At 33.6% G+C, this 20,633-nt stretch overlaps 2 protein-coding genes across 6 annotated transcripts; one reads left to right on the forward strand and one right to left on the reverse strand.

Moving 5' to 3' along the window:
- Window positions 1–771: 771 nt before the first annotated feature.
- LOC107009453 (ethylene-responsive transcription factor CRF2-like) lies at window positions 772–8,601 on the reverse strand. 4 transcript variants are annotated; one of them, XM_015208816.2, is made up of 5 exons: window positions 8,507–8,601; window positions 3,382–3,580; window positions 2,002–2,466; window positions 1,198–1,769; window positions 772–1,058 (listed from the first exon to the last, which is right to left on the reverse strand). In XM_015208816.2, the coding sequence occupies exons 3-4, from the start codon at window positions 2,462–2,464 to the stop codon at window positions 1,198–1,200; spliced, it is 1,035 nt and encodes a 344-aa protein (XP_015064302.1). In that variant the 5' UTR covers window positions 2,465–2,466; window positions 3,382–3,580; window positions 8,507–8,601; the 3' UTR covers window positions 772–1,058. The 4 variants fall into 4 exon arrangements, with proteins under 4 accessions (XP_015064302.1, XP_015064286.1, XP_015064279.1 ...); XM_015208809.2 differs by having other exon boundaries at window positions 808–1,769; XM_015208800.2 differs by lacking the exons at window positions 3,382–3,580; window positions 8,507–8,601 and having other exon boundaries at window positions 2,002–2,533.
- Window positions 8,602–10,334: 1,733 nt separating this feature from the next.
- LOC107010342 (D-cysteine desulfhydrase 2, mitochondrial) lies at window positions 10,335–16,081 on the forward strand. Of its 2 annotated transcripts, XM_015209622.2 has the most exons (7): window positions 10,335–10,542; window positions 12,053–12,379; window positions 13,247–13,289; window positions 13,416–13,748; window positions 14,147–14,276; window positions 14,353–14,529; window positions 15,344–16,081. In XM_015209622.2, exons 1-7 carry the CDS (start codon window positions 10,441–10,443, stop codon window positions 15,558–15,560), a joined length of 1,329 nt encoding a protein of 442 aa, XP_015065108.1. In that variant the 5' UTR covers window positions 10,335–10,440; the 3' UTR covers window positions 15,561–16,081. The 2 variants fall into 2 exon arrangements, with proteins under 2 accessions (XP_015065108.1, XP_027774569.1); XM_027918768.1 differs by lacking the exon at window positions 10,335–10,542 and having other exon boundaries at window positions 12,175–12,379; window positions 13,247–13,305.
- The last annotated feature ends 4,552 nt before the right edge of the window (window positions 16,082–20,633 follow it).

Genomic DNA, 20,633 nt, shown 5'->3' on the forward strand with positions numbered 1-20,633 from the left:
TCTTGTTAAGTTATTTCTCTATATTTCAAATAGAAAATTTTTCAAATGGTAAGGATGTCATAAATCCATCCAATATCAAAATATGTGGACTAATAAAAAAGAAATCAACATTAATTATAATTTGTTAAGTAGTCACAAATATGTCATTGAACTTTTTAAAAAAAATCATCTGTATCACCAATGTCATCCGTTAAAAATTTAGCTCATCTATGTCATTTTCACCTGAGAAATGTTCATCCCTGTCATTATTTGTTAACGAAAAACAGTTTCGATTTTACAAAATCATCTTTTACACATGATCAATTATGATTCAGCTACGTCATTAATAAAATTATTTTTTAAAAGAACGAAGGTTAAAAGTATGTCATCTGTTAAAAATTTGAATAATCTGTCATTTCCGTTAACAAATAAAGCCTTTTCTTAAACAAAAATAACACATATGAGCCAAACTTTAACGAATGGCATAAATAAGACATCTCTCAAAATGCGATGGCATATTTGAGCCTTTTTCCATTACTCAATAACACTTGCAACTTAGATTTTGTTACCAATTTTATCAAACTTCTCTTAGAATAATTGTCTTCCTATGTAAGGCAATTGTAGTATCAATACGGAGTAAATTTCACATATGATCACGCAACTATCACATTCCTCACGTCATACATGCTACTCGTTACGCGTTTCACGCATGACTTTTTTACTTTTATTATCGATATGTATAACTACAGTAACTAGGTTACTGTTTCCCTCGACGCATTAACAATGTTCAAGTATCCAAAAAAAAATAAACTGTAAGTACAAACCCAATCACCAGAAGGAAGCAACAGTTTCCTCTATATCAAAAACATGCAGTAAAGCATTACAATACCACTGTACATGCTTTAAGAACATCTGGGAACTAACCAAGTTTAACACTAATGATAATGTACAGCAAAACAGTAAAGCAGTTTCAAATACCTGGCATCATCTGTGGGTAAAGATGGTGGCTAAAACGAGTCGATCTTCCCCTTCAGAAGCGGATGCAGCTTTAGTTTAACCGTTAACGGGTTCAAATGAACCTAGAATTCTTCACATGGTACATAGAAGTATATGTGAAAAACTACTAAAAGTTCAATAAATATTAACTTTTGAACCTCATAATTACAAAGGTGCAATGGATCAGCCAATGGAAGGTTGAACCAATCAAGTTTAACTAACCTATGGATCCGCCTTCTGTCTTTTTAGTGGTGGCACGATGAAGTTGATCTTGATGGGGTTGTTTTTCTTCGGTGGTGGCTTCAGGATGTTAGTTAAAGCATTAGCACCTCTTATTTCGATGGCTGCCTTGTCATAAGCCAAAGCAGCTTCTAAAGCAGTATCAAAAGTTCCCAACCAAAGCCGAGTTTTCTTTCTTGTATCTCGAATCTCTGCTGCCCACTTGCCCCATTTTCGTCGTCTAACTCCCCTGTACTTATTCACATCTTCTTGCATCAGATTCAAAGCTTTCTTCTCTTTGGACTTCTTCTTTGAAATGCCCTTGGTGTTTCCATTCTCGATGATGATTTCCTTTACGCACGTCCTTTCATGTCCCTCGGACTTCTCTTCTTCATCCTTCTCCTCCTCGTCACTAGACGAGTCTGTTGTGTCATGGTCCGGCGCATGAATACGTACAAGACGTGGAAAGACTTGGGAAATTTCGCCCACTTGATTGCTGGATTTTTCAACTACGGCAATTACTGAGGGTTCTTTGACTCCCTCTTTTACCTGAAGCTCTTCCTTGGGGGTCATTGCTTCATGCAATAAAAAGGAAAAAGAAAGGGAAAGTCCATCAGACCGGACATGTAAACACTTCATATATGATTAGAAATTCTTTCTTTAGTTTTATGTATTATCGTTTGATGAACTTTTATCAATATGAGGCGATTGTACCAATCTCTTCAGAAATTTTTAGAAGGAAATTCAAATAAAAAAAGAAATAAACAAACAGAAACGGAACTGCTCACCCTAAGAAAGTTTTAGTACCTCTTATTTCAGTGGCTGCCTTATCATAAGCCAAAGCAGCTTCTTCAGCAGTGTCAAAACTGCCCAGCCAAAGTCGAGTTTTGTTTTTTGTGTCTCGGATCTCTGCTGCCCATTTGCCCCATCTCCGTTGTCTAACTCCTTTGTACTTCTTCGCATTTTCTTGGAACATCTTTATATCTTTCTTCTCTTTGGACGTCTTCTTTGAAATGACCCTGGTCTTTCCATTCTCAATGATGATTTCCTTTATACACGTCCTTTCATGTCTCTTGGACTTCTCTCCTTGAAGCTTTTCCTCCTCGTCACTAGATGAGTCTGTGGCGTCACTGTCCGGCATGTAAATACGCACAACACGCGGCAAGACAACAGAACTTTCACCCACTGGGTTGATGGATTTCTCAACTCTGGGAATATCTGAGGGTTCCTCGACTGCCTCATTTTCCTTATGTTCATCCTTGGAGGCCATAGCTTCACGAAAGAGAATCAAAAAAAAAAACAAGAAGTCCATTAGACCAGACATGCATACACTTGATTTATGATAAGAAATTCTTTATTTTTATATAAAATTGTTTAATGAGCTTTTTAGCAATATAATGTGATTGTATCCTAACTCTTTCCAACGTTACAGAGAAAATTCAAATAAAAAGAAATAAACAAACTGCTGACTCCGAAATCCCATATCATTGGAACAAAAAGGAAATGAGAAAAAAAAAATACTCCCTTTGTCCCAATTTATGTTGCACCTTACGCATTTCAAGAGTCAAATGAGTTTTTACTGTGATCTTTTCATACACCTTCTAAAAATTTTGAATCATCAATTATTGTGACTTTAAGTACTTTTTACACAATTTCCAAATATGTAAATTTAATTTCAACAGAACTTCAAAGATTCCATGTCCAAATTTATGATCACAATTTAAAAAATCGATCTCCAAGTTCAAACTGTACCATATAAATCGGAACATGCTTCCCTGACAAATATGCTATGCTATCAGAAATTGATCGTACCTTTACGAAAAAATGGTACTAACTTGTGTATCCCATATAATAGACGAAGACTTGGTGCAGCAGAATTTACACCCACTCACTTAAAATCCTAGATTCAATTTTTTTTATGTCATTTCTTTCTCTAGAGTTTCCAATAGAAAATTTCCATACATTAGAGAAGTCAAAATCCATCAATGAATTTGATATAGTTCAAAAGATGAAATGCTAAAAAAATTCAAAAACGAGCAGACCAAAAGCAGTAGGATCTACACATAAAAAATTAAAAATGTGCTTCTTATTAAGTGTAGATGCGCACAGAAACTTGCATGCCACACATACATTACTTCAAAAATGTAACTGGTGGCAAGAAAAAAAACAACTGAGACTTCAACATACCTTTAAAAGAAACTCAAAAGCTCTCAGACAAACCAGTAAATCTGATTTTCTGAATCTCTCTCTGCGGCTTCATAGATCTTTAGTATCTGAGCATATAGAAGAGTTGGGGAGCTCACGGGTACGTAAGACTGGAATTTTGTACACTATCAGGTCAATTAAAAGATATTTGCAGGTAACCATCCATAATATGTTTAGTAACCTGAAAAGACAAAGGCATATAACTAGTAACATGTTAAAATACTCTGAAAATTTTATGACAGTATCAATATATGTAAGTTAAATCTTGTTCGAATTTTCATAATCTACAAGTGGTGGCCGACAATGACAGAAAAAGATTCTTGAAGCTATTGTGAGTTGAGACTCGCCAGTTATTGTTTTCTGAAGGAATCAACATTTATAATTTACTAAATAGCAGTTGCAACTTAGATTCAGTTACCAAATATTATCAAACCTATTCTTAACTATCTTAATATCATCTTCCTATAAGGCAATTGTAATGAAAATATGGCCTAACTTAAACAATGATGAAGCATGTCACCCAAACCAACTAAGCGAAGTCGCATCCGCCCCATCTCAAGTACTTATCTTACAATGTCATGATCACATTAGTTTACCCTAATTCCTTCGATAGTTTATCATATGGTTACCCCTCTAATAAGAAAAGGTATAAATAAATATGTTCTTTTCTGCCATCTTGGATCAGAGAATTTTTCGAGGAGATCGAGCTTTATGCCAAAAATAGAAGAATCAAAATTAATTTTAAAAAAAATTGAAACTGAATCGAAATTAATGTTATAATTAGTAACTAACACCTACATCTTAGATGTGGTTACCAAATTCTATCAAATATATAGCTTCGATTGCAGACCTAATTAAACACGCGTGAAGCATATTTAAATTCAACTTTAACTAAAAAAGTTTTTCACTCTAGATTATAGGTATTCTCTCGTCTATCTCGATAAGACCCATGTTGTGCGGACTCTTCATATTTACGGGCGAACCCGTCTTGACGCGACACTAGTGCGGGCGCGAGTGCAGGGTGCGTGTTGGATTCATTCAATTCGATCTGGACACTTTGACCGAAGCCGAGAAAAGATTTGGGGAAGAAAAAATCAGTTTCCCGCGACGTAAAGAGGACAAAGCTTGAAAAAGTACAGAGAAGATGAAAGAAGAGAAAGTAAGTTTCCGGCAACACGGAACATAAAGGGGATAAAGCTTGAAAAATACAAAGAAGAGAAGAAAGAAAGTTTTTTTTGAAAAAGTAAAGGAAATACAGAGTAAAAGTACATGGTCTTTTCAGTTTTCCTTGAAAAAGAACTCCAAGCAGCAGAAACGAAGGGTTTCTCAAATAAGTGTATTTTTTTATAAAAATAAATTATATTTATGCAGTTGTTTAGTCTATATGGTAAATTTTATGTATGTATGTATTTCCACTTATTTGATTATACTAGATATATTGTTATAGATATCTTCATAACTATATTTTTATAATATTGAAAAATTTTAACAATATCCCCGCACCCGTATCCATACTCGGATTCACACCCACAAATCTTAAAATTTGGATTTTGCCGAATCCGACTCTCGAATTTGCATCTGTCTTGGATACCCGCACCAGAGTCCAAGCAACTTAGGATAAGACCAAGATCGATTATTGGAAAATGGTTTCCTAAAAGCAATGTATGTTTTCTCCATGAATTAACAATGTTTTCTTTAGAAGGATGGAACTTCCCAAAGGTCTCTTTACAATTGGAAGTTGCAACAGCTTGTTGGTATCAAGCAATAACAGTTTGTTGGTCTTGGAAAATCACCTGGGAGCGAAGCTCTTTCGAAGGTCTTTTGCTTTTTTGGATTGTGGTTGGCAGCAAAGCTCTTTCGAAGTTGCTCGGACTCGGATGCGGGTATTTGAGACGGATGCGAATCCGAGAGTCAAATTCAGCAAAATCCAAATTTTAAGATTCGTGGGTGTGAATCCGAGTATGGATACGGGAGCGGGGATATGGTTAAAAATTTTCAATATTATAAAAATATAGTTATGAAGATATCACTAGCAATTTATCTAGTATAATCAAATAAGTGGAATATATATATATATATAAAATTTATTTTATAAAAAAGTACACTTACTTTCAGAAATCCTTCGTTTCTGCCACTTGGAGTTCTTTTTCAAGAAAAACTGAAACGACCTATACCTTTTTTTTTTTTGAAACTGGTAAAACCCTGTACTTTATTCTGTATTTCCTTGTACTTATTCAAAAAAAAAAAACTTCTTCTTTTCTCTGTATTTTTCAAGTTTTATCCACTTTATGTCCCACCTCGCCGGAAACTTATTTTCTCTTCTTTCATCTCTTCTCTGTACTTTTTCAAGCTTTATCCTCTTTATGTCGCCGGAAACTGATTTTCTCTTCTTTCTTCTCTTCTCTGTACTTTTTCAAGCTTTATCCTCTTTACGCCGCTGGAAACTGATTTTTTCTTCCCCAAATCTTTTATCGGCTTCGGTCAAAGTGTCCGGATCAAATTGACCGAATCCGTCATGCACCCCGCACCCCCACCTGCACCGGTGTCGCGTCAAGATGGGTTCACCCGTAAATATGAAGAGTCTGCGCAACATAGATGAGGGTATGCTGGCAACCAAACAAAAATTCCAAGGCTATTCATGATCACAAAGAGCCTAGGAAATCTACTAACTGATCTACTTCATACATGCCCTCTTCTTTACACCAAAAGTATAGAGTACTGATACAGTTCTCTTTTACTTTCTGCATTGGGTTAGTAATATTCTTCAAACACATGTTGTTACTTTCCTTCCAAATTGATCACCATATCCAAGATGGAACTACATTCCACCCATTTTTCTGCGTTTTACTCCCCCTTCTTCTCATCCAACAGCTTAGTAGATCTGCCATATGCTCAGGCATCACCCAAGAGTCTTGGATAACGCTTTGAAACATATACCATATTTGGGCAGTCACTCTACAGTGTAAGAACAAATGATTGTTTCCTCCTTTTCATGGCAGAAGAAACACCTAGAAAGAATCTAAAATACTCTTTTTTTTAAGTCTCTCCTGAGTCAGGCATGCTCTTCTGCACACGGACCATGTGAAACAATTTGTCTTGGTTGGAGTGTTGGACTTCCAGATTTGTTTCCAAGGTCCGATAAATGCCCCCCTGTGTTGCCAGGTCTCTTTTGAACAATCTTCCAAGAGAAAATTAAAAGTTTGGAACTCAAAAATTAAAAGTTAGGATGAGATTTTAGAGAAGTCTCTCAATGCTACTTCCATAGCTCTAATACCTAATAAGTTTGGAACTCAAAAATTAAAAGATTTCAGACCTTTAAGTTTAATAGGGGAAATTTACAAGGTCATTTCCAAGCTACTCACAGAAAGACAGAAGACTCGGGGAGAAACTACCGGATGCACCTCAAGTGACCTTTTTGCAGGGTAGACAGACTATGGCTGCAGCTTTGCTTGCTAATGAGTTGGTGGACTCTAAGAGTGAAATGGAAAAGGCTTGGATATTAAAAAGGTTTATGACCATGTCAATTGGGCTTTTGTTAATAACATACTAAGAAAAGCCAATTTTAATGGATGAATTAAGGGGTTTGGTCTTAAACTAACAGAGGTGAATGCATGGAGATTACACATTTGCCTTATGCATATGACTATTTGGTGTGTTCTTTTAATAACTGTGGTATTTGACGAGCTTACGAGCGCACTTCGACTAATTCCACCTCCCACCGACAACAACAGGAACCATGTAATTTTGTCTACCAAGACTAGAACATATGGGGAGAAATCACCTGGTGTTTTTGTCTCAGCTGGAATTTGAATCTGAGACATCAGATTCCATAACTGGAGTCCTCTCAAGATGGATCTGGAGATTCAGTAATGAGGACAGGTCCGTCTGGAAGAAGTACGTAGCACAGAAATATGGTTTGATGAACCACTTGACAAAAAAAGAAGTGAAGACTGCACATGGATGCAGTATATGGAAAACTATTAGAAGGGAGTGGAATGAATGCAGTGATAATTTGAGCATAAAGGTGGGTGATGGGGCAAAACTTCCTTATGGTAAGTTCACTGGATTGGGAAAGCAATCTTAGAACTATATCCAGGATTTAAACCTTATCGGTCTTAAGAGTGTGAACAGAATAAGGGCGGAACCTTTTGTATAGGAGGGATCGAAATGATTGAGAAAATGGCAGATCACAGATTTGCAACAGGAGTTAAATTCCTTCACAGGAACTTACACTAAACCAGCAAACCAGTCTAGAAATTGCGGAACAAAGGGATTTTCTCTGTTAAATCAGTGTGTGGGGAGAAAAACAAACTTGACATTTTACCCATTGTTTGGCCTCGGAAACTTATTTTTGGAACATTTTCTACAGGTAGCCTCATTATAAATCACAAAATACAATGCACAAATAGTTAGAAACTAGTTGAGCAACTCTAAGAAAATTTAACTGCAAAAAAATATGCCGACAAACAAAATAACAATTAATTTCTCTCCATAACTCCAGTATAAGCTTAAATGAGAATATAATATATTTTCTCGTAGTTTTTGGTCCCTCGATTTCTCCTACTACATGTTGTTTATCGCGTTTTAGTCATCATTATATTTCATTCTGATTACTGATCATTTCCTTTCTATGCTTTACAATGTTCTCCTATTATTTCCGATGTCTTCATTACTTGTGTTTTCTCCTTATAAATCTACTTCCGAAAAAAAGACTCTCTACCTCCACAAGATAGGGGTAGGGTTTGCATTTTTGTTATTGAGTATACAACATTTCCATTAACTTCCATAGTCAAATCAAAATCTATACCTTTTATAGTTGAAATTTTTAATTTTTTTTTCCATTGTTCCCTTTTCAATCATTGAAATGCTACAAGGTTAAAACTCCATACTTCCATAAACTGAGTAGAATAATTTCTCATTTCACTCATAATTACTCCAAATACAGCTATCAACAACAGAATTTCAAAGTTCTAACTTTTCAAGGATTGCTAAACTATTTGCAGAATTTTATTTTTTTTCCACAAAATTCAAGTTGGATTCAGTGTCTGATACTTTATGCTTTCTATAAACAACAAGAAGAAGAAGAAAATAGAGAAGGAAAATTCACCTTTACTGCCGTGAAAAGCTACCGGTGGCGAAGACGGTGGGGTTAGGGCGGTGGAATTCAGAGCCAGTAAGAGACACATGTTTTTTTAAACTTTTATATATATTAGAATTTGAGAAGGAAAAACGTCGTCGTTTTGCGCTTATAGTAGTTGATCAAAAGTTTATTTATTTCGTAGACTATCATTTTTAAAAAATCGAAAAATAGACTTATCTTTCTATGTAAAGAGATTGTTCGTATCATAAATGTGAAAGGATTATGTCAAAAGAAAAATTAGGTATTAGTATTATTGACTAACGATTTTTTATATGTATTTGAATGTTTGTGAACTTAATTTATTAATGTAGTGTCATTGGATATTTGATATTTCGGTTATAAACTATTGTTTGTTCATTAAATAAGATTGTGTTAGAATTAGAGATATTAACAGCTTTTGAATTTTGTGAGTTCTATAGGGGAAAAAAAGGGGGAATGTACGAGTACCCTCTAGAATATGGTCAAAATTTCAGATCATATTACCCTTGAACTCATTTTTTTGTAATTTTGTGTTGTTTTGGCTTACGTGACATTCAAATATATTTCACACGCTTTAACTGCGTGGAGTCATGGGGTGTGCCAAATAAGCCAAATGGTGTACAGTATTATATGTAAAATGAATTCGAGGTAATAGAGTCTCAATTTAGTTAAGACATGTCTCTGAGATTTCAGTCATAGTCTAGGGGTTACTTGTGTCATCTCCCTTAAACTACCCAAAATCCTTTCACTTTCTTCAACCTAATGTCGTTTATTTTAGGTCAAATCCATCAGTGGCCCCCTAAGTTGTCAACAAGTTTCACTTAGACGTCTCTACTAAACGATATTCATTTTAGACACCTCATGTAGAGTCTTGTTATATTATTTCAATACTTTTATGACAATAAACAAAATTGAAGGAGAGTGTAATACACTTGTTAATGACGTGTCAAACAATCAATTAAATGATTACATGTGTGTCATTTTCAGTTAAAATTATTTTAAAATCTTTTAGTAAATAAAATATAAATATTATTCTAAAAAAATCTCTTTTTTCACTAAACTCAAAATTTCTTTTGTGCTTTTTTTTTAAAAAAAATTATTCTTTTCTTACTATTTTTCATATTTATTCTTCTTTCTTTTTAGTTTTTTTTTGGAAAGAAACGAGAGGAATGGAGAAAGAAAGAGAGAATGAATATGAAATACTGAAATTTGTGTTATTTTTTCGGCAAAAAAGTGAAGGCTGGTGACATTAGATTTAGAAAAATAACACAATGAAATAGAAGAAAAATAACTTCTCCATTGCTTGAAAAAATGGTTGAGAGTGGCGACTTGAAAAACAGAGTAGAAGAGAAAATAAAATAAAAATGACTATATTAAGCCTTTCACGTGCTATTATTGACTTAGTCACACTCACTTTGACATGTGTGCAAACAGAGTCGAAATGACACAACAGAACCTGAGATGTTTAATAGATGGGTTTGGCCTTTATTTTGTAATAATAAATACTCTCTCTGTCTCATTTTATGTGCCACTTTTCGTTTTTCGAGAGTCAAACTGTTTAACTTTGACCTGACATTTGCGTATGAAATCTTCAAATTTTTTGAAATGAAATTTTTATGCTTGTAAACTACTCAAAGAGTATTACAAGTCACAATTATTGATAATTCAAAATGTTGGAAGGATCTATAAAAAAATTTACAGTAAAAAAATAGACTTATTTGAACCTCAAAATGCGAAAAGTGTCACGTAAAATAGGAGGAAAAGTTGTAATTATTCCAAATAAAATAAAAAAAATTGATTTCTAATAAGCCCAAAATATAGGTTTTGGCAGCTAGAGAAATTTCTGTGGCAATATCACTTTCAGTTCTTGTTACAGAAATTGCAGCAGAGAGACAAATGATTCTTCAAAATTGAACAGAAAAATGTTGAAATGCACAAAGTTTCAATGGCAGCAGCCAAGAAATGGGTTGATTTTATCTTCTGCATTCAACCTTCATTGTGGTTTATCCCCTAATGCTCTCAAGGTTTGCCTCTTTACCCTATTCTTGATGTAAAGATTCAAACTTTTACTTGTGTATGTTGAAATTAGAGTAAATTTCAATGGTTTTTGTAGTACCAAGCATCAGTGGGCTTAAAATCAGTGTAATTATGTTGAATGTTATAACCTAAGTAGAGCAGAATGAGTAGAAATGGTTCATATTGTGGATCCGTACTAAAATTCGTCTAAACCTATTTCCGCTTGTAGCAATTGGAATCTAATGAGCTACTACTTAGGAGAATAATGTTTAAATTCGAAATCCAATAAGCAATGGAATTTGAAAAGAAACAGTACAAGTGTGGGAGATAGCCCGAGAACTGATCGATAGTATAGTCAAGGAGTTGCTGTAGAATCTGAATACAAGACCAAGGGACACAAAGTTGAAACCGAAATGAAGAAAGAAAATAAAAGTGTCATAGATGCTACCTCCACAAGCAGATTGTGGCTGGTTCATCTCAGCAGAACTTGGTATGCTGCCTTGAATCGAGACCAGATAAGTCCCACGGTGCCACTAGTAGAGGGATTTGGTGTAGCACAAATGCAGTAAGATCACGGTAGCACACTAGCTAGGTCGTTGTGTGTGCACTCACTAAACCAACCCATAGCCGCCCTACACAGATAAAACTACTAGGCCAAAGCCATAGATCTTTCGTAGATAGGACTGCTGAACCGCTTTCCTAGGTCCTCATCAATATCATGACTAGAACAAATCCGTTGGCCCTCACCGATAAGATGGCTACACTAACAATGTGATATAAGATTCAGATAAGGTAAACTAAAACAATTATAACATTTAGTACAGACAATGAACATACTTGATGGACTTTTGATTGAACAAATTAATAGCACGTATTACACTGCTATATATCTTTAGCATGCTTGCTTCAATCAATGAAATACTACTATGTCATGCTTAGTTTATAGTAAAAAAGGTTTAGATTAAGCTTTTCCCACTCATTAAGCTACAATTGTAAGAAGGTATACCATATAAGAATAGCTCAAAATGCATACATGTCCAGTTATGCGCTCGCACACAACATACTAGGTAGTTTCAAAGCAAGTAGGGGCATTACAAATTATCCTTTTGGAAAAGCAATCAATTTGTAGATCAAAGTTTATCTGGACCCCACAACTTTGGTTCACCGGAAAAGATAGTACATCATGCAATGTATACTAGGTGCATGCCACGCGTCCGAATCTTGTTGTGAACCAAGTCTGGTATTTAAGTGGAGAATGGGGCACATTGTCCACCAAGTTTCAGAGTTCAAAACAACGGATTTGTCAGTTGGTTATTAAAAAATAAATAAGAAGTAGAAGTGTCTATCATGTAGAACTATAGCTTTTTTGAATGCTTTGACTATGATATTTCGTGATATAATTGGTTTACATTTTGCTTTAACATCTGGAGAATTGATGTATTTTAAATCTTCAATGAGGAATGAAAGTTCAAGGTTGAGTAATTCTTGAATAATATTAATTCCTAGATTGTGTTTCAGGAAACATCGAAATCCAATTTGCCTAAGGGGGAGCATGTGTCCAGATTTCTTAAGAGGAAATGGGCATTGAGAAGCCCAGATACCAAAATAAACCATATAACGATATCAAAAGATGATGTTCAACAGGGAGGTGAATATCTTGGGAATGTCTCCTTTCTGAATAATCCACAACCGTCTTTGGGTGATCACATGACGAGAAACAACCGACAGCAACCTTCATTTTATGTTGTAAGAGATGATTTGTTGCATCCTTTGGTGAATGGTAATAAGGCGAGGAAACTGGATGCACTACTCCCTCTCTTGGAAGATAGTGCTGTCACAGATGTTGTAAGACCATTCGATGCCTCTATCTTTTAGAATATTTTAGATCTTCTTGTATATCCAATGGGTAATATTGACATTTAGCAACTCATAAACATGGTATAGAAGTTCTTTAAAAAACTTGGTGGTTCGTGTATTTTGTATTTCTCCCTGATGTTAAAAGTCATGTTGCTCGGACTCTTCAAAAATGCCAACGGGTGCGTGTCGGATTCGCCAAAACTAGTGTATTTTTGAAGAATCCAAGACGGGTGCGGCATCAAAAGTGAAGAGTCCGCTGCCGCGCAACTAAGGTTAAAAGCATACTGAATACAAGGATATGTGTTGCCTGTTCATCATTGTAACTTTAAAGTTGAGCAAGGGGAACCAAAAGACGTGACAAAGCAATGATCAAATTCGATCTGCTCAAGTTTTTAGATTAATGTTAATATAATATCCTGGAGTTTTTATCAGCGGATTGTTACTCAGATGGATATATAACTTTGTCTACATCAACTCTTTAGCTTCTGATAGTTGCTCTAAAATTTAAGTAGCTAATGTTATTCAAAGTGGGAATTTTATCATCATTTAAATTGGTGATATTTTTGAGAGATTTTGTGCAATGTAGAACACGTAACTAAAGTAAGTGACGTCTTATAACGTCTTTCCTTTACGCCTGCTTACATTTTCTCGTGTTTATGTTCTATGTGCTCTTGCTTGCTTTGCCCTTTTAAAGCCAAAAACATGTATGCAGAACGAATGACTGGTTAATCAGAAAGAGTTTGCCTTCTGACACTCCATGACCTAATAGCATCCTCTATATTTAGTCTCTTCGAGATAGAGGAATGTGGAAAATAAATTTTCAACTAATTGTGATCGATCCTTTTAAAATTCTAGGTCACATGTGGAGGGTGCCAAAGTGCGCATGCTGCAGCTGTTGGTACGTCATGCCACAGGTTAACTGCCAAATTTATTAATTTCATTCTTCTTTTTCAAATTTTACTTGTGTCGTTGCCAGATGGAGATAGATACTGCATTTTAACCTTTTTGTTTACTTGAAATACAGCTGTGTCATGTGCTGAAAGGGGATTGAAGTCACATTTACTTCTCCGAGGAGAACAACCATCAACTCTGACGGGTTACAATCTAATTTCAACATTATATGGAAATGTTAGTTATGTTCCGAGATCTCTATATGCTAGGAGGGAGGAGATGCTCTTAAAGCATGCACATATCGTCGCAGGAAATGACGGCTTAGTTTTCTCACTTTCTGATTTAGAGGCTTCTTTATTCTCTCATGGATGCGGTGAACACTCCTCGCACGTTGATTCTCTTACAAAAAGGAGTAAGAAGATAGCTATTATAAACGAAGGGGCTGGAGATGCTGCTGCATTGCTAGGTAATAATTGCTTTGTTTGTTGTGGTGACAGTTAATAAGAGATCTTGTTATATTTTGGCCAACATATATGACAACATATACGTTAGATAACGTTCTATACATGTGCCTTGCGGAAAAGAAGTAATCACTAATGAAATCTTTCAGAGAATGCTTCAGTTATCTGTCTTTTTTCATGTCATCGAATGGTCACTCTCTTAATGATAAGCCTCAACATATTAGTACATGTCGAATTTTGTCCTATTCTTTTCATCAGTTTGTTCCCAAATGAACGCGGAGTGCCTTTAACCATTACGTAATTGTCTATCTTATATTTCCTGTGCGGATTGCATGTGAAGATTCAGCTACTTGTGTGTTTCCTTTATAACTTCAGCTATATATGTGAATAATGCTTGCTGCAGGTGTTGTGCGCCTTGTTGAGTACTTGTCTCGGGATCATCTATTTGGGAAAGATCAGCAGTTAAAAATTATTATAGATGCTGGAACAGGAACAACCGCTGTTGGTCTTGGAATTGGAGCCGTGTGCTTAGGGTGAGATTCTTCTAAACCTCCTCGATGCGTCACATTACATCCATCTTTACTATCTAACCGACAAACTCATTATTAGGCTCCCATGGGACGTCACTGCTGTTATGCTAGCTGACACTATTGATGGATACCGGAAAAAGGAGGAAAGTTTAATTTCTGAATTCCGTAGATGCTTTACTCTTCATCTCGACGAGCAAATGCTAACCGGATTGGAACCTGGACTTGTGCACTGGGTTGAACGTAGCTCTCCGAGAAAGTAAGTAATACTTCTATTAGTCTTATTCTCTGATACAAGTACAGCTCTTGCTTTTGTTTTTTCCCTGTCGTATCTTGTCTTTGAGAGAGTAGTAGCTGATGTTTCTCACGGTGAGGTATTTGGTGTCTGGGATTAACATGCATTGTGCAACTGAATATTTTCTTCTCAAACTTACCTCTCCATGTTGACAAGCGACTACCCGTTGACAATCAATAATATTCAAAGAACTTGTTTGACGAGTATGTTAAGTCATGCAATGATTTTTCACTCGGATTTCGTCCAAATACTCTTTCTGGACTATAACTTCAAGTACTCTTTTTTTCCAAAGGCATAATATATACACCGACGCTCAAACTTGGCCTCAACTGGCAAGTAAATACCCACATCTCAACTGGCAACTAAACACTCCAACTTGTACCTACTGTGTCTCGTGGACACCCAACTGTGACATGACATGCAAATTTTGGGGGTGTATAAATGATCATTTTGTAAGTTGGAGCGTTCAACTGACACTATGGAGGAGGAGTTGAGGTTTCTATATGTGCATACTCAACGTTTGAGTACTTACTTGCCAACTGAGATCAAGTTTAAGTGTCTAGTTATACACAACATACCTAGTGGAATCCCACAAGCGGGGTCTGGGGAGGGTAGAGTGAAGCAGACATTATCACTACCTCGACCCTCGTGCCTTTTTTCAGCTTCAACTAAATATTATCCAAATGCCTACTATATCTACATGTGATCATTCTAGAAGTGCAGAAAATGGAACTGAATATCTAAGGGAGTATCTTTCTTTCTTGTTGTTGTCTTACAGATTTGGCAATATACTGAAGGGGGAAGTCGAAATATGTCGAAAGATTGCTCAAGAAACGGGTATTCTTCTCGATCCGGTTTACACTTTGGCTGCTTGGGAACTGGCAACTCAACTTGGTCAGGAGAAATGTGCAAAAGTGGTAATGCTTCACACAGGAGGTACACTCGGTATGTTTGGTCTAGCTCAGCGTTACAAGTCTTACTTCGAAATATGCTGAACGATGAAATATTGCAGCTAATGCGAGTAACTTTTATGTTATGATATTATCGTAAGGAATGAGACTTGAATCCCACATCGGTTAAATGAGGAGCTGATGTGGGGCTTATATAACCTTGGTGTGATGTCCCGCCACTTTGCCAGTTAAATTTTGCATCCGGATGCACGGAGCTTTAGTGAGACTCTAAGTCCGTGACACTTGGTCTCTCATTTCTCGATTATTCGTTCTCCAACAGTTGCAAACTAGTCTTGACTAGTAAGTTTAAGTTATGATATTATTGTAAAGAATGAAACTTGAATCCCACATCGGTTAAATGAGGAGCTGATGTGGGGCTTATATAGCCTTGGTGTGATAACCCTGACACTTCGTCAGTCAAATTTTGCATGTGGATGCACGGAGCTTTAGTGAGACTCTAAGTCGGTGACACTTGGTCTCTCCTTCCTCGATTATTCGTTCTCCAATAGTTGCAAACTAAACTTTTAAGTTATGATATTATTGTAAAGAATGAGACTTGAATCCCATATCGATTAGAATATTTTTCGATTTTATCGATCAAACATAAACTGCTTCTTATCAAAGATATTTTTTTTGAAAAGATAAGTTGATTTTAAAAAACTAAACCAAACAAATTATAAGCTAGTGAACTATCATATAATTTTTTTGCTAATATATTTTATTTGGAAATTAGATTTTGCTAATATATAAAAACTTGGTTTGCACATTTTTCACTTTTACTAAATTTTTGTCCTTTTTTTCCTTTAAAAATAGCCTCATTGAAGTTATATTTCATGTTTTTTTATATAGAAAATACTCAAATAACTATTTATTATTTGTAAAAACTACTACCAAATATAACCAATTTCATAATTTTCAAATAAAATGAAAAAAATATTTATGATAGTATGTATAGGTCGTATATAAAGCCTAATCTATCACACTATGTGACTATATCTATTTTGAGATATACCTTAATACAGGTCTGATTATATTATCTTTGTTTACTTTTAATTGTTTTAATTTCTTTTTTTAGAGTCAAACCATAATAACTTTGATTAATATTTTACGACGTATTGTTTCATCATATTGACATGCATAGAATTGTAACTAATAGTACTTTTTGTATAATTTATTAATATCTGAATTTTAAATTTTAAAATACCGAATTAATGTGATCTAATTTAACTTGAAAAATTAATTGAATTGTCTTTTGAAAAAAGCAATATTACAATTAAAAATGGATATTTGATTTTTATTTTTATTTTTATACGTTACTATTTGAAACTGTTGAGTTGGCAGCTAATTTTGACTTATATGGTCACTATAGACAGTTGAAAATTTTCAAAATTCAAATAAAAGAATCCAAATATTCTTTCGATTTCTTTTTAGTTGTCATAATTTTTTTAAGAGATTAAATTCTATTTAGTGAGAAGTAGAAGAAAATTACACCATTAATTCATTTCTTAGAAATACTTATATCTCACAAGTCACAACTTTTCCGTTTTTGTTATTTTCATCTCGTTTTCCATCGACACCATTAAAGTAATTTGAGACAATTATCAACCGTAAGTTTTATTTTCTTTTTTCTTCTTTCTAAAAAATAAACTAATTAATCTCATAAAAATTTATACATAACTTATTAAGTCTTCTTCACGACATGAAAAAGATTTTCGGAGAGGTGTATTCATTGTTTCAGACTGTGTTTCTCTTCTTAGTTTATTCTATCAACAATACAAAAATTAATTTAAAAAAATTGATCCATATACACCATCATATTTATGCCAATTTATTTAAATAATAATATTCAAAGTCGATAGTATCAAAAATATTTAAACATTATTTCAAAAACAAATCTTAGATCTGTAAAACATATCTCAAAAAATGGTACTCGGTTGGAAAACAAGTGGAAGAAACTTGAAACTTGTCCGGAAGAGATTCAAGGAAGAAGAGAAATTGTTTATGAAAAGAACACTTATTATTTTAATAGAATCTGAATGATATTAAGACTCTGTTACAGATCTGATTCGTTCAGACTCATTAAGAGATTTTTTTTTAAAAAAAAAACAAATGGACTTAATAGCATGAATCTTAATCATTAAGATTCAGATCTAAAAATCAGACGTACTTAATGAGCTGAATATGAATGATTAAGATTCATATCTTCATTAAGCGCAAACAAATGAGGCCTAAATCAAAGTTCATTAACAAGGTAACAAAATATTTTGAGGCATCACATCAATAAATTACATACATATCTCCATTTTATTTTATAAATAAATGTTTGTGATTACATAATATTAAAAAAAATTAAATACATATGATTTTTTAAAGATTCATTGCTTTTACAGATCAACAATAGTAATAACTAATTATTCTTTAATATAATCATCTCAGATGCAACAGATAATTTGTTCACGTAGAAAAAAATTATTCTTTTCTTATGAAATTTGAAATGATAAGTGTTTATTTACAAAATATAAACTTATGAAATCACATTTTATATTAAAATAAAGATTTGAAATTACAACTTGAAATTGAAATCTTCTTTTTTTTTTTGAGAGAGTGTGGAATTTCAAACATGATTTGAAATTCAAATTCAAATTCAAATTTTGTTCACATTTTATAAAGTAATATAAATCAACGCTAACTTTTTAAACAAAAAAAAAAAACTTCAAATCTAAACCCCAAATTCTATATCCAAAGGCTTACCAAATATTATAAATGTCATATATGACATTTCAAGTTCTAGTATAGAAAAAAATTATATATATATTGGTTTTCAATTCGATGTTTGATATCCATATTAAAATCTGACTAAATTTAAATTTATATCGATAAAATATATCCTAACAAAAACGATTCTGTATTTAAGGAGACTTAATCCCAAAATCTCCACTTCACTACCATCTAATATTCAATACACATTACACCTAACAAAGGTCTCATTTACTCATCCTAACCATCAAATTTTGAAAACAAGAAGGAAAAAGAAAAAGGGGAAAAAGACAATATTTTCATAGTATATATACTCCAAAGTTTCTTATGATGCATCAAATACTTATCTTGGATGCTTCAATCAAAAATAATAAATAATAAACAAATATATTATGAAATTCGTAAAAAAAAAAAATTTAAAGTATATTCGATCATCTTATTAAAAAAAAATAATGAAACATGCTTTTAAGGGTACGGTCTCATGGTCAATAACGTGGGTTGAACACAAAAAATTTTTAGATTCCAATAAAGTAAAAACACTAGGTATTTTCTTTTCATCTGTTCTAACCTTGGTGAACAAAATTATTAAATACTTATTGCTGGTGAGAGATGACAAATGTCTTAATCGATAGAATTATCTATTACATATCGCTAGTAGAAGGCAGTGTATATTTTATAAAATTAATCGAGATACGCACAAACTGATTCGAACACCAGATTTATTTAAAAACAAAAAAATGAAACATGTAAAAAAAGAAAAATATCTATCATTCCATCACATCATTTTATCGATAAATAGTACAAATTACACCTAACAAAGGTCTCATTTTTCATCCCAACCATCAAATTTTGAAAACAAAAAAGGTAAAAGAAAATATTTTCAAAGTTTATATAGTCCAAAGTTTCTTATCCTGGATCCTTTAGTTAGAAACAACAAAGTTGTTGGCTAACTTCCAAAAATCACCATTGGGTTTATCAACAAGTGGCCAAAATTTCCATTCCTTTGGGCTAAGAGTCTAACAAGTAAAAGACAAAACATCAATGTGCTGTCTTCTTTTGTCTGTTTCCTTAAAGCCATCTTCTCTTTGTATTAGTTTTTCTTTTTTCTACGCTCTGTCTGAATTTATATGATATTGTTTAAATTTCGAAAGTTAAAACCTTTTATTTTGATTATGAGTTGGGTCATATATTCTTAAAGTTTTCTGAAAATTAATATGCATATTTAAAAACTATATTTAGAAGAAGGAAAAATACTTCAAGTATTTCCAACCTATGCTCGAAATTTTAGAGACTCACTTATACTATATTAAGTAACTATTAACCCCCCCCCTCCCCTCCGCCCCGAACTTATCTTATAAATAAATTTTTTGTCCTTTTTCGTTTAACGTGGTACTATTTTCTGGGTTTAATACATGTTGACAATTTTTTTCAAGCTATCTGGTTGATAGTGTCACGTAGGCGAAAAAGAGTTGAAAATTATTTATAAAATAATTTTTTTTTGGGGTGGAGGGGGTGATGGGACCTTAGAGCATAGACTAAGAGGGTACTTATGCATTTTTTAGTAAAAAGAACTATACATCACGAATATTTAAAGGCGTGTTAACAAATCACAATTTATAAGTATGTCGATAAATTGGTATGGAGGGAGTATTGCTTATTCCTCCCTCTCAAATAATTATATGTAGTGTTTGTTTAAAAAATAGTTATTTCGAATTATCTGTTGTTTTAGAAGTTTACGATGAAAGAATTGATTTTGTAAGATATCTAAAATTTATTTATTTATTAGTTTTATGATCTTTTTAACAAGAGATCTTCGTTTATAGTTAATTACACAGACAAAAAAAATCTTCATTCTTACGTATACGAGATGTGAATAAGTTATTTTCTTTTATTTGTTTTGTAAATGGTTAAGAGATCTTAATTTCTCTTATTGTAACGTTATAATGGTCCAAATATCAATAATGTAATTAGCTTGCGATTTTAACTAATGGTTTTAAAAGGAGAGTGTGAAAGAGAATTACGATAGATAATTTAAGACGGACGAAATAATAATATTCATTATGATGAAAGAGAAGATAAAAGACCAATTTGAATTGTCTTTTCTTCTTACAAAATTCCCAAACTTACCCCCACAATAAAAACAAATGAATTGATGTCATTTTTCTTGTCTTTTGTTAGGACATGTTTGGATTTTAGTATATTTTCAAGAATATAATAGTCTTTTAGCCAACCTTGATTCCTTGTCCACTTTAGTTAGTGACAAACATACAACCAAAAAGTTGTTCCATAGTCTATACTTACTACCTCAGAGACAACAAACAAAAGAGCTTGGATTTTGTGTTGGGGTGGGGGTGGGGTGGT

This window comes from Solanum pennellii, chromosome 1 (genome assembly GCF_001406875.1).
Source record: "Solanum pennellii chromosome 1, SPENNV200".
Lineage (NCBI taxonomy): Eukaryota > Viridiplantae > Streptophyta > Magnoliopsida > Solanales > Solanaceae > Solanum > Solanum pennellii.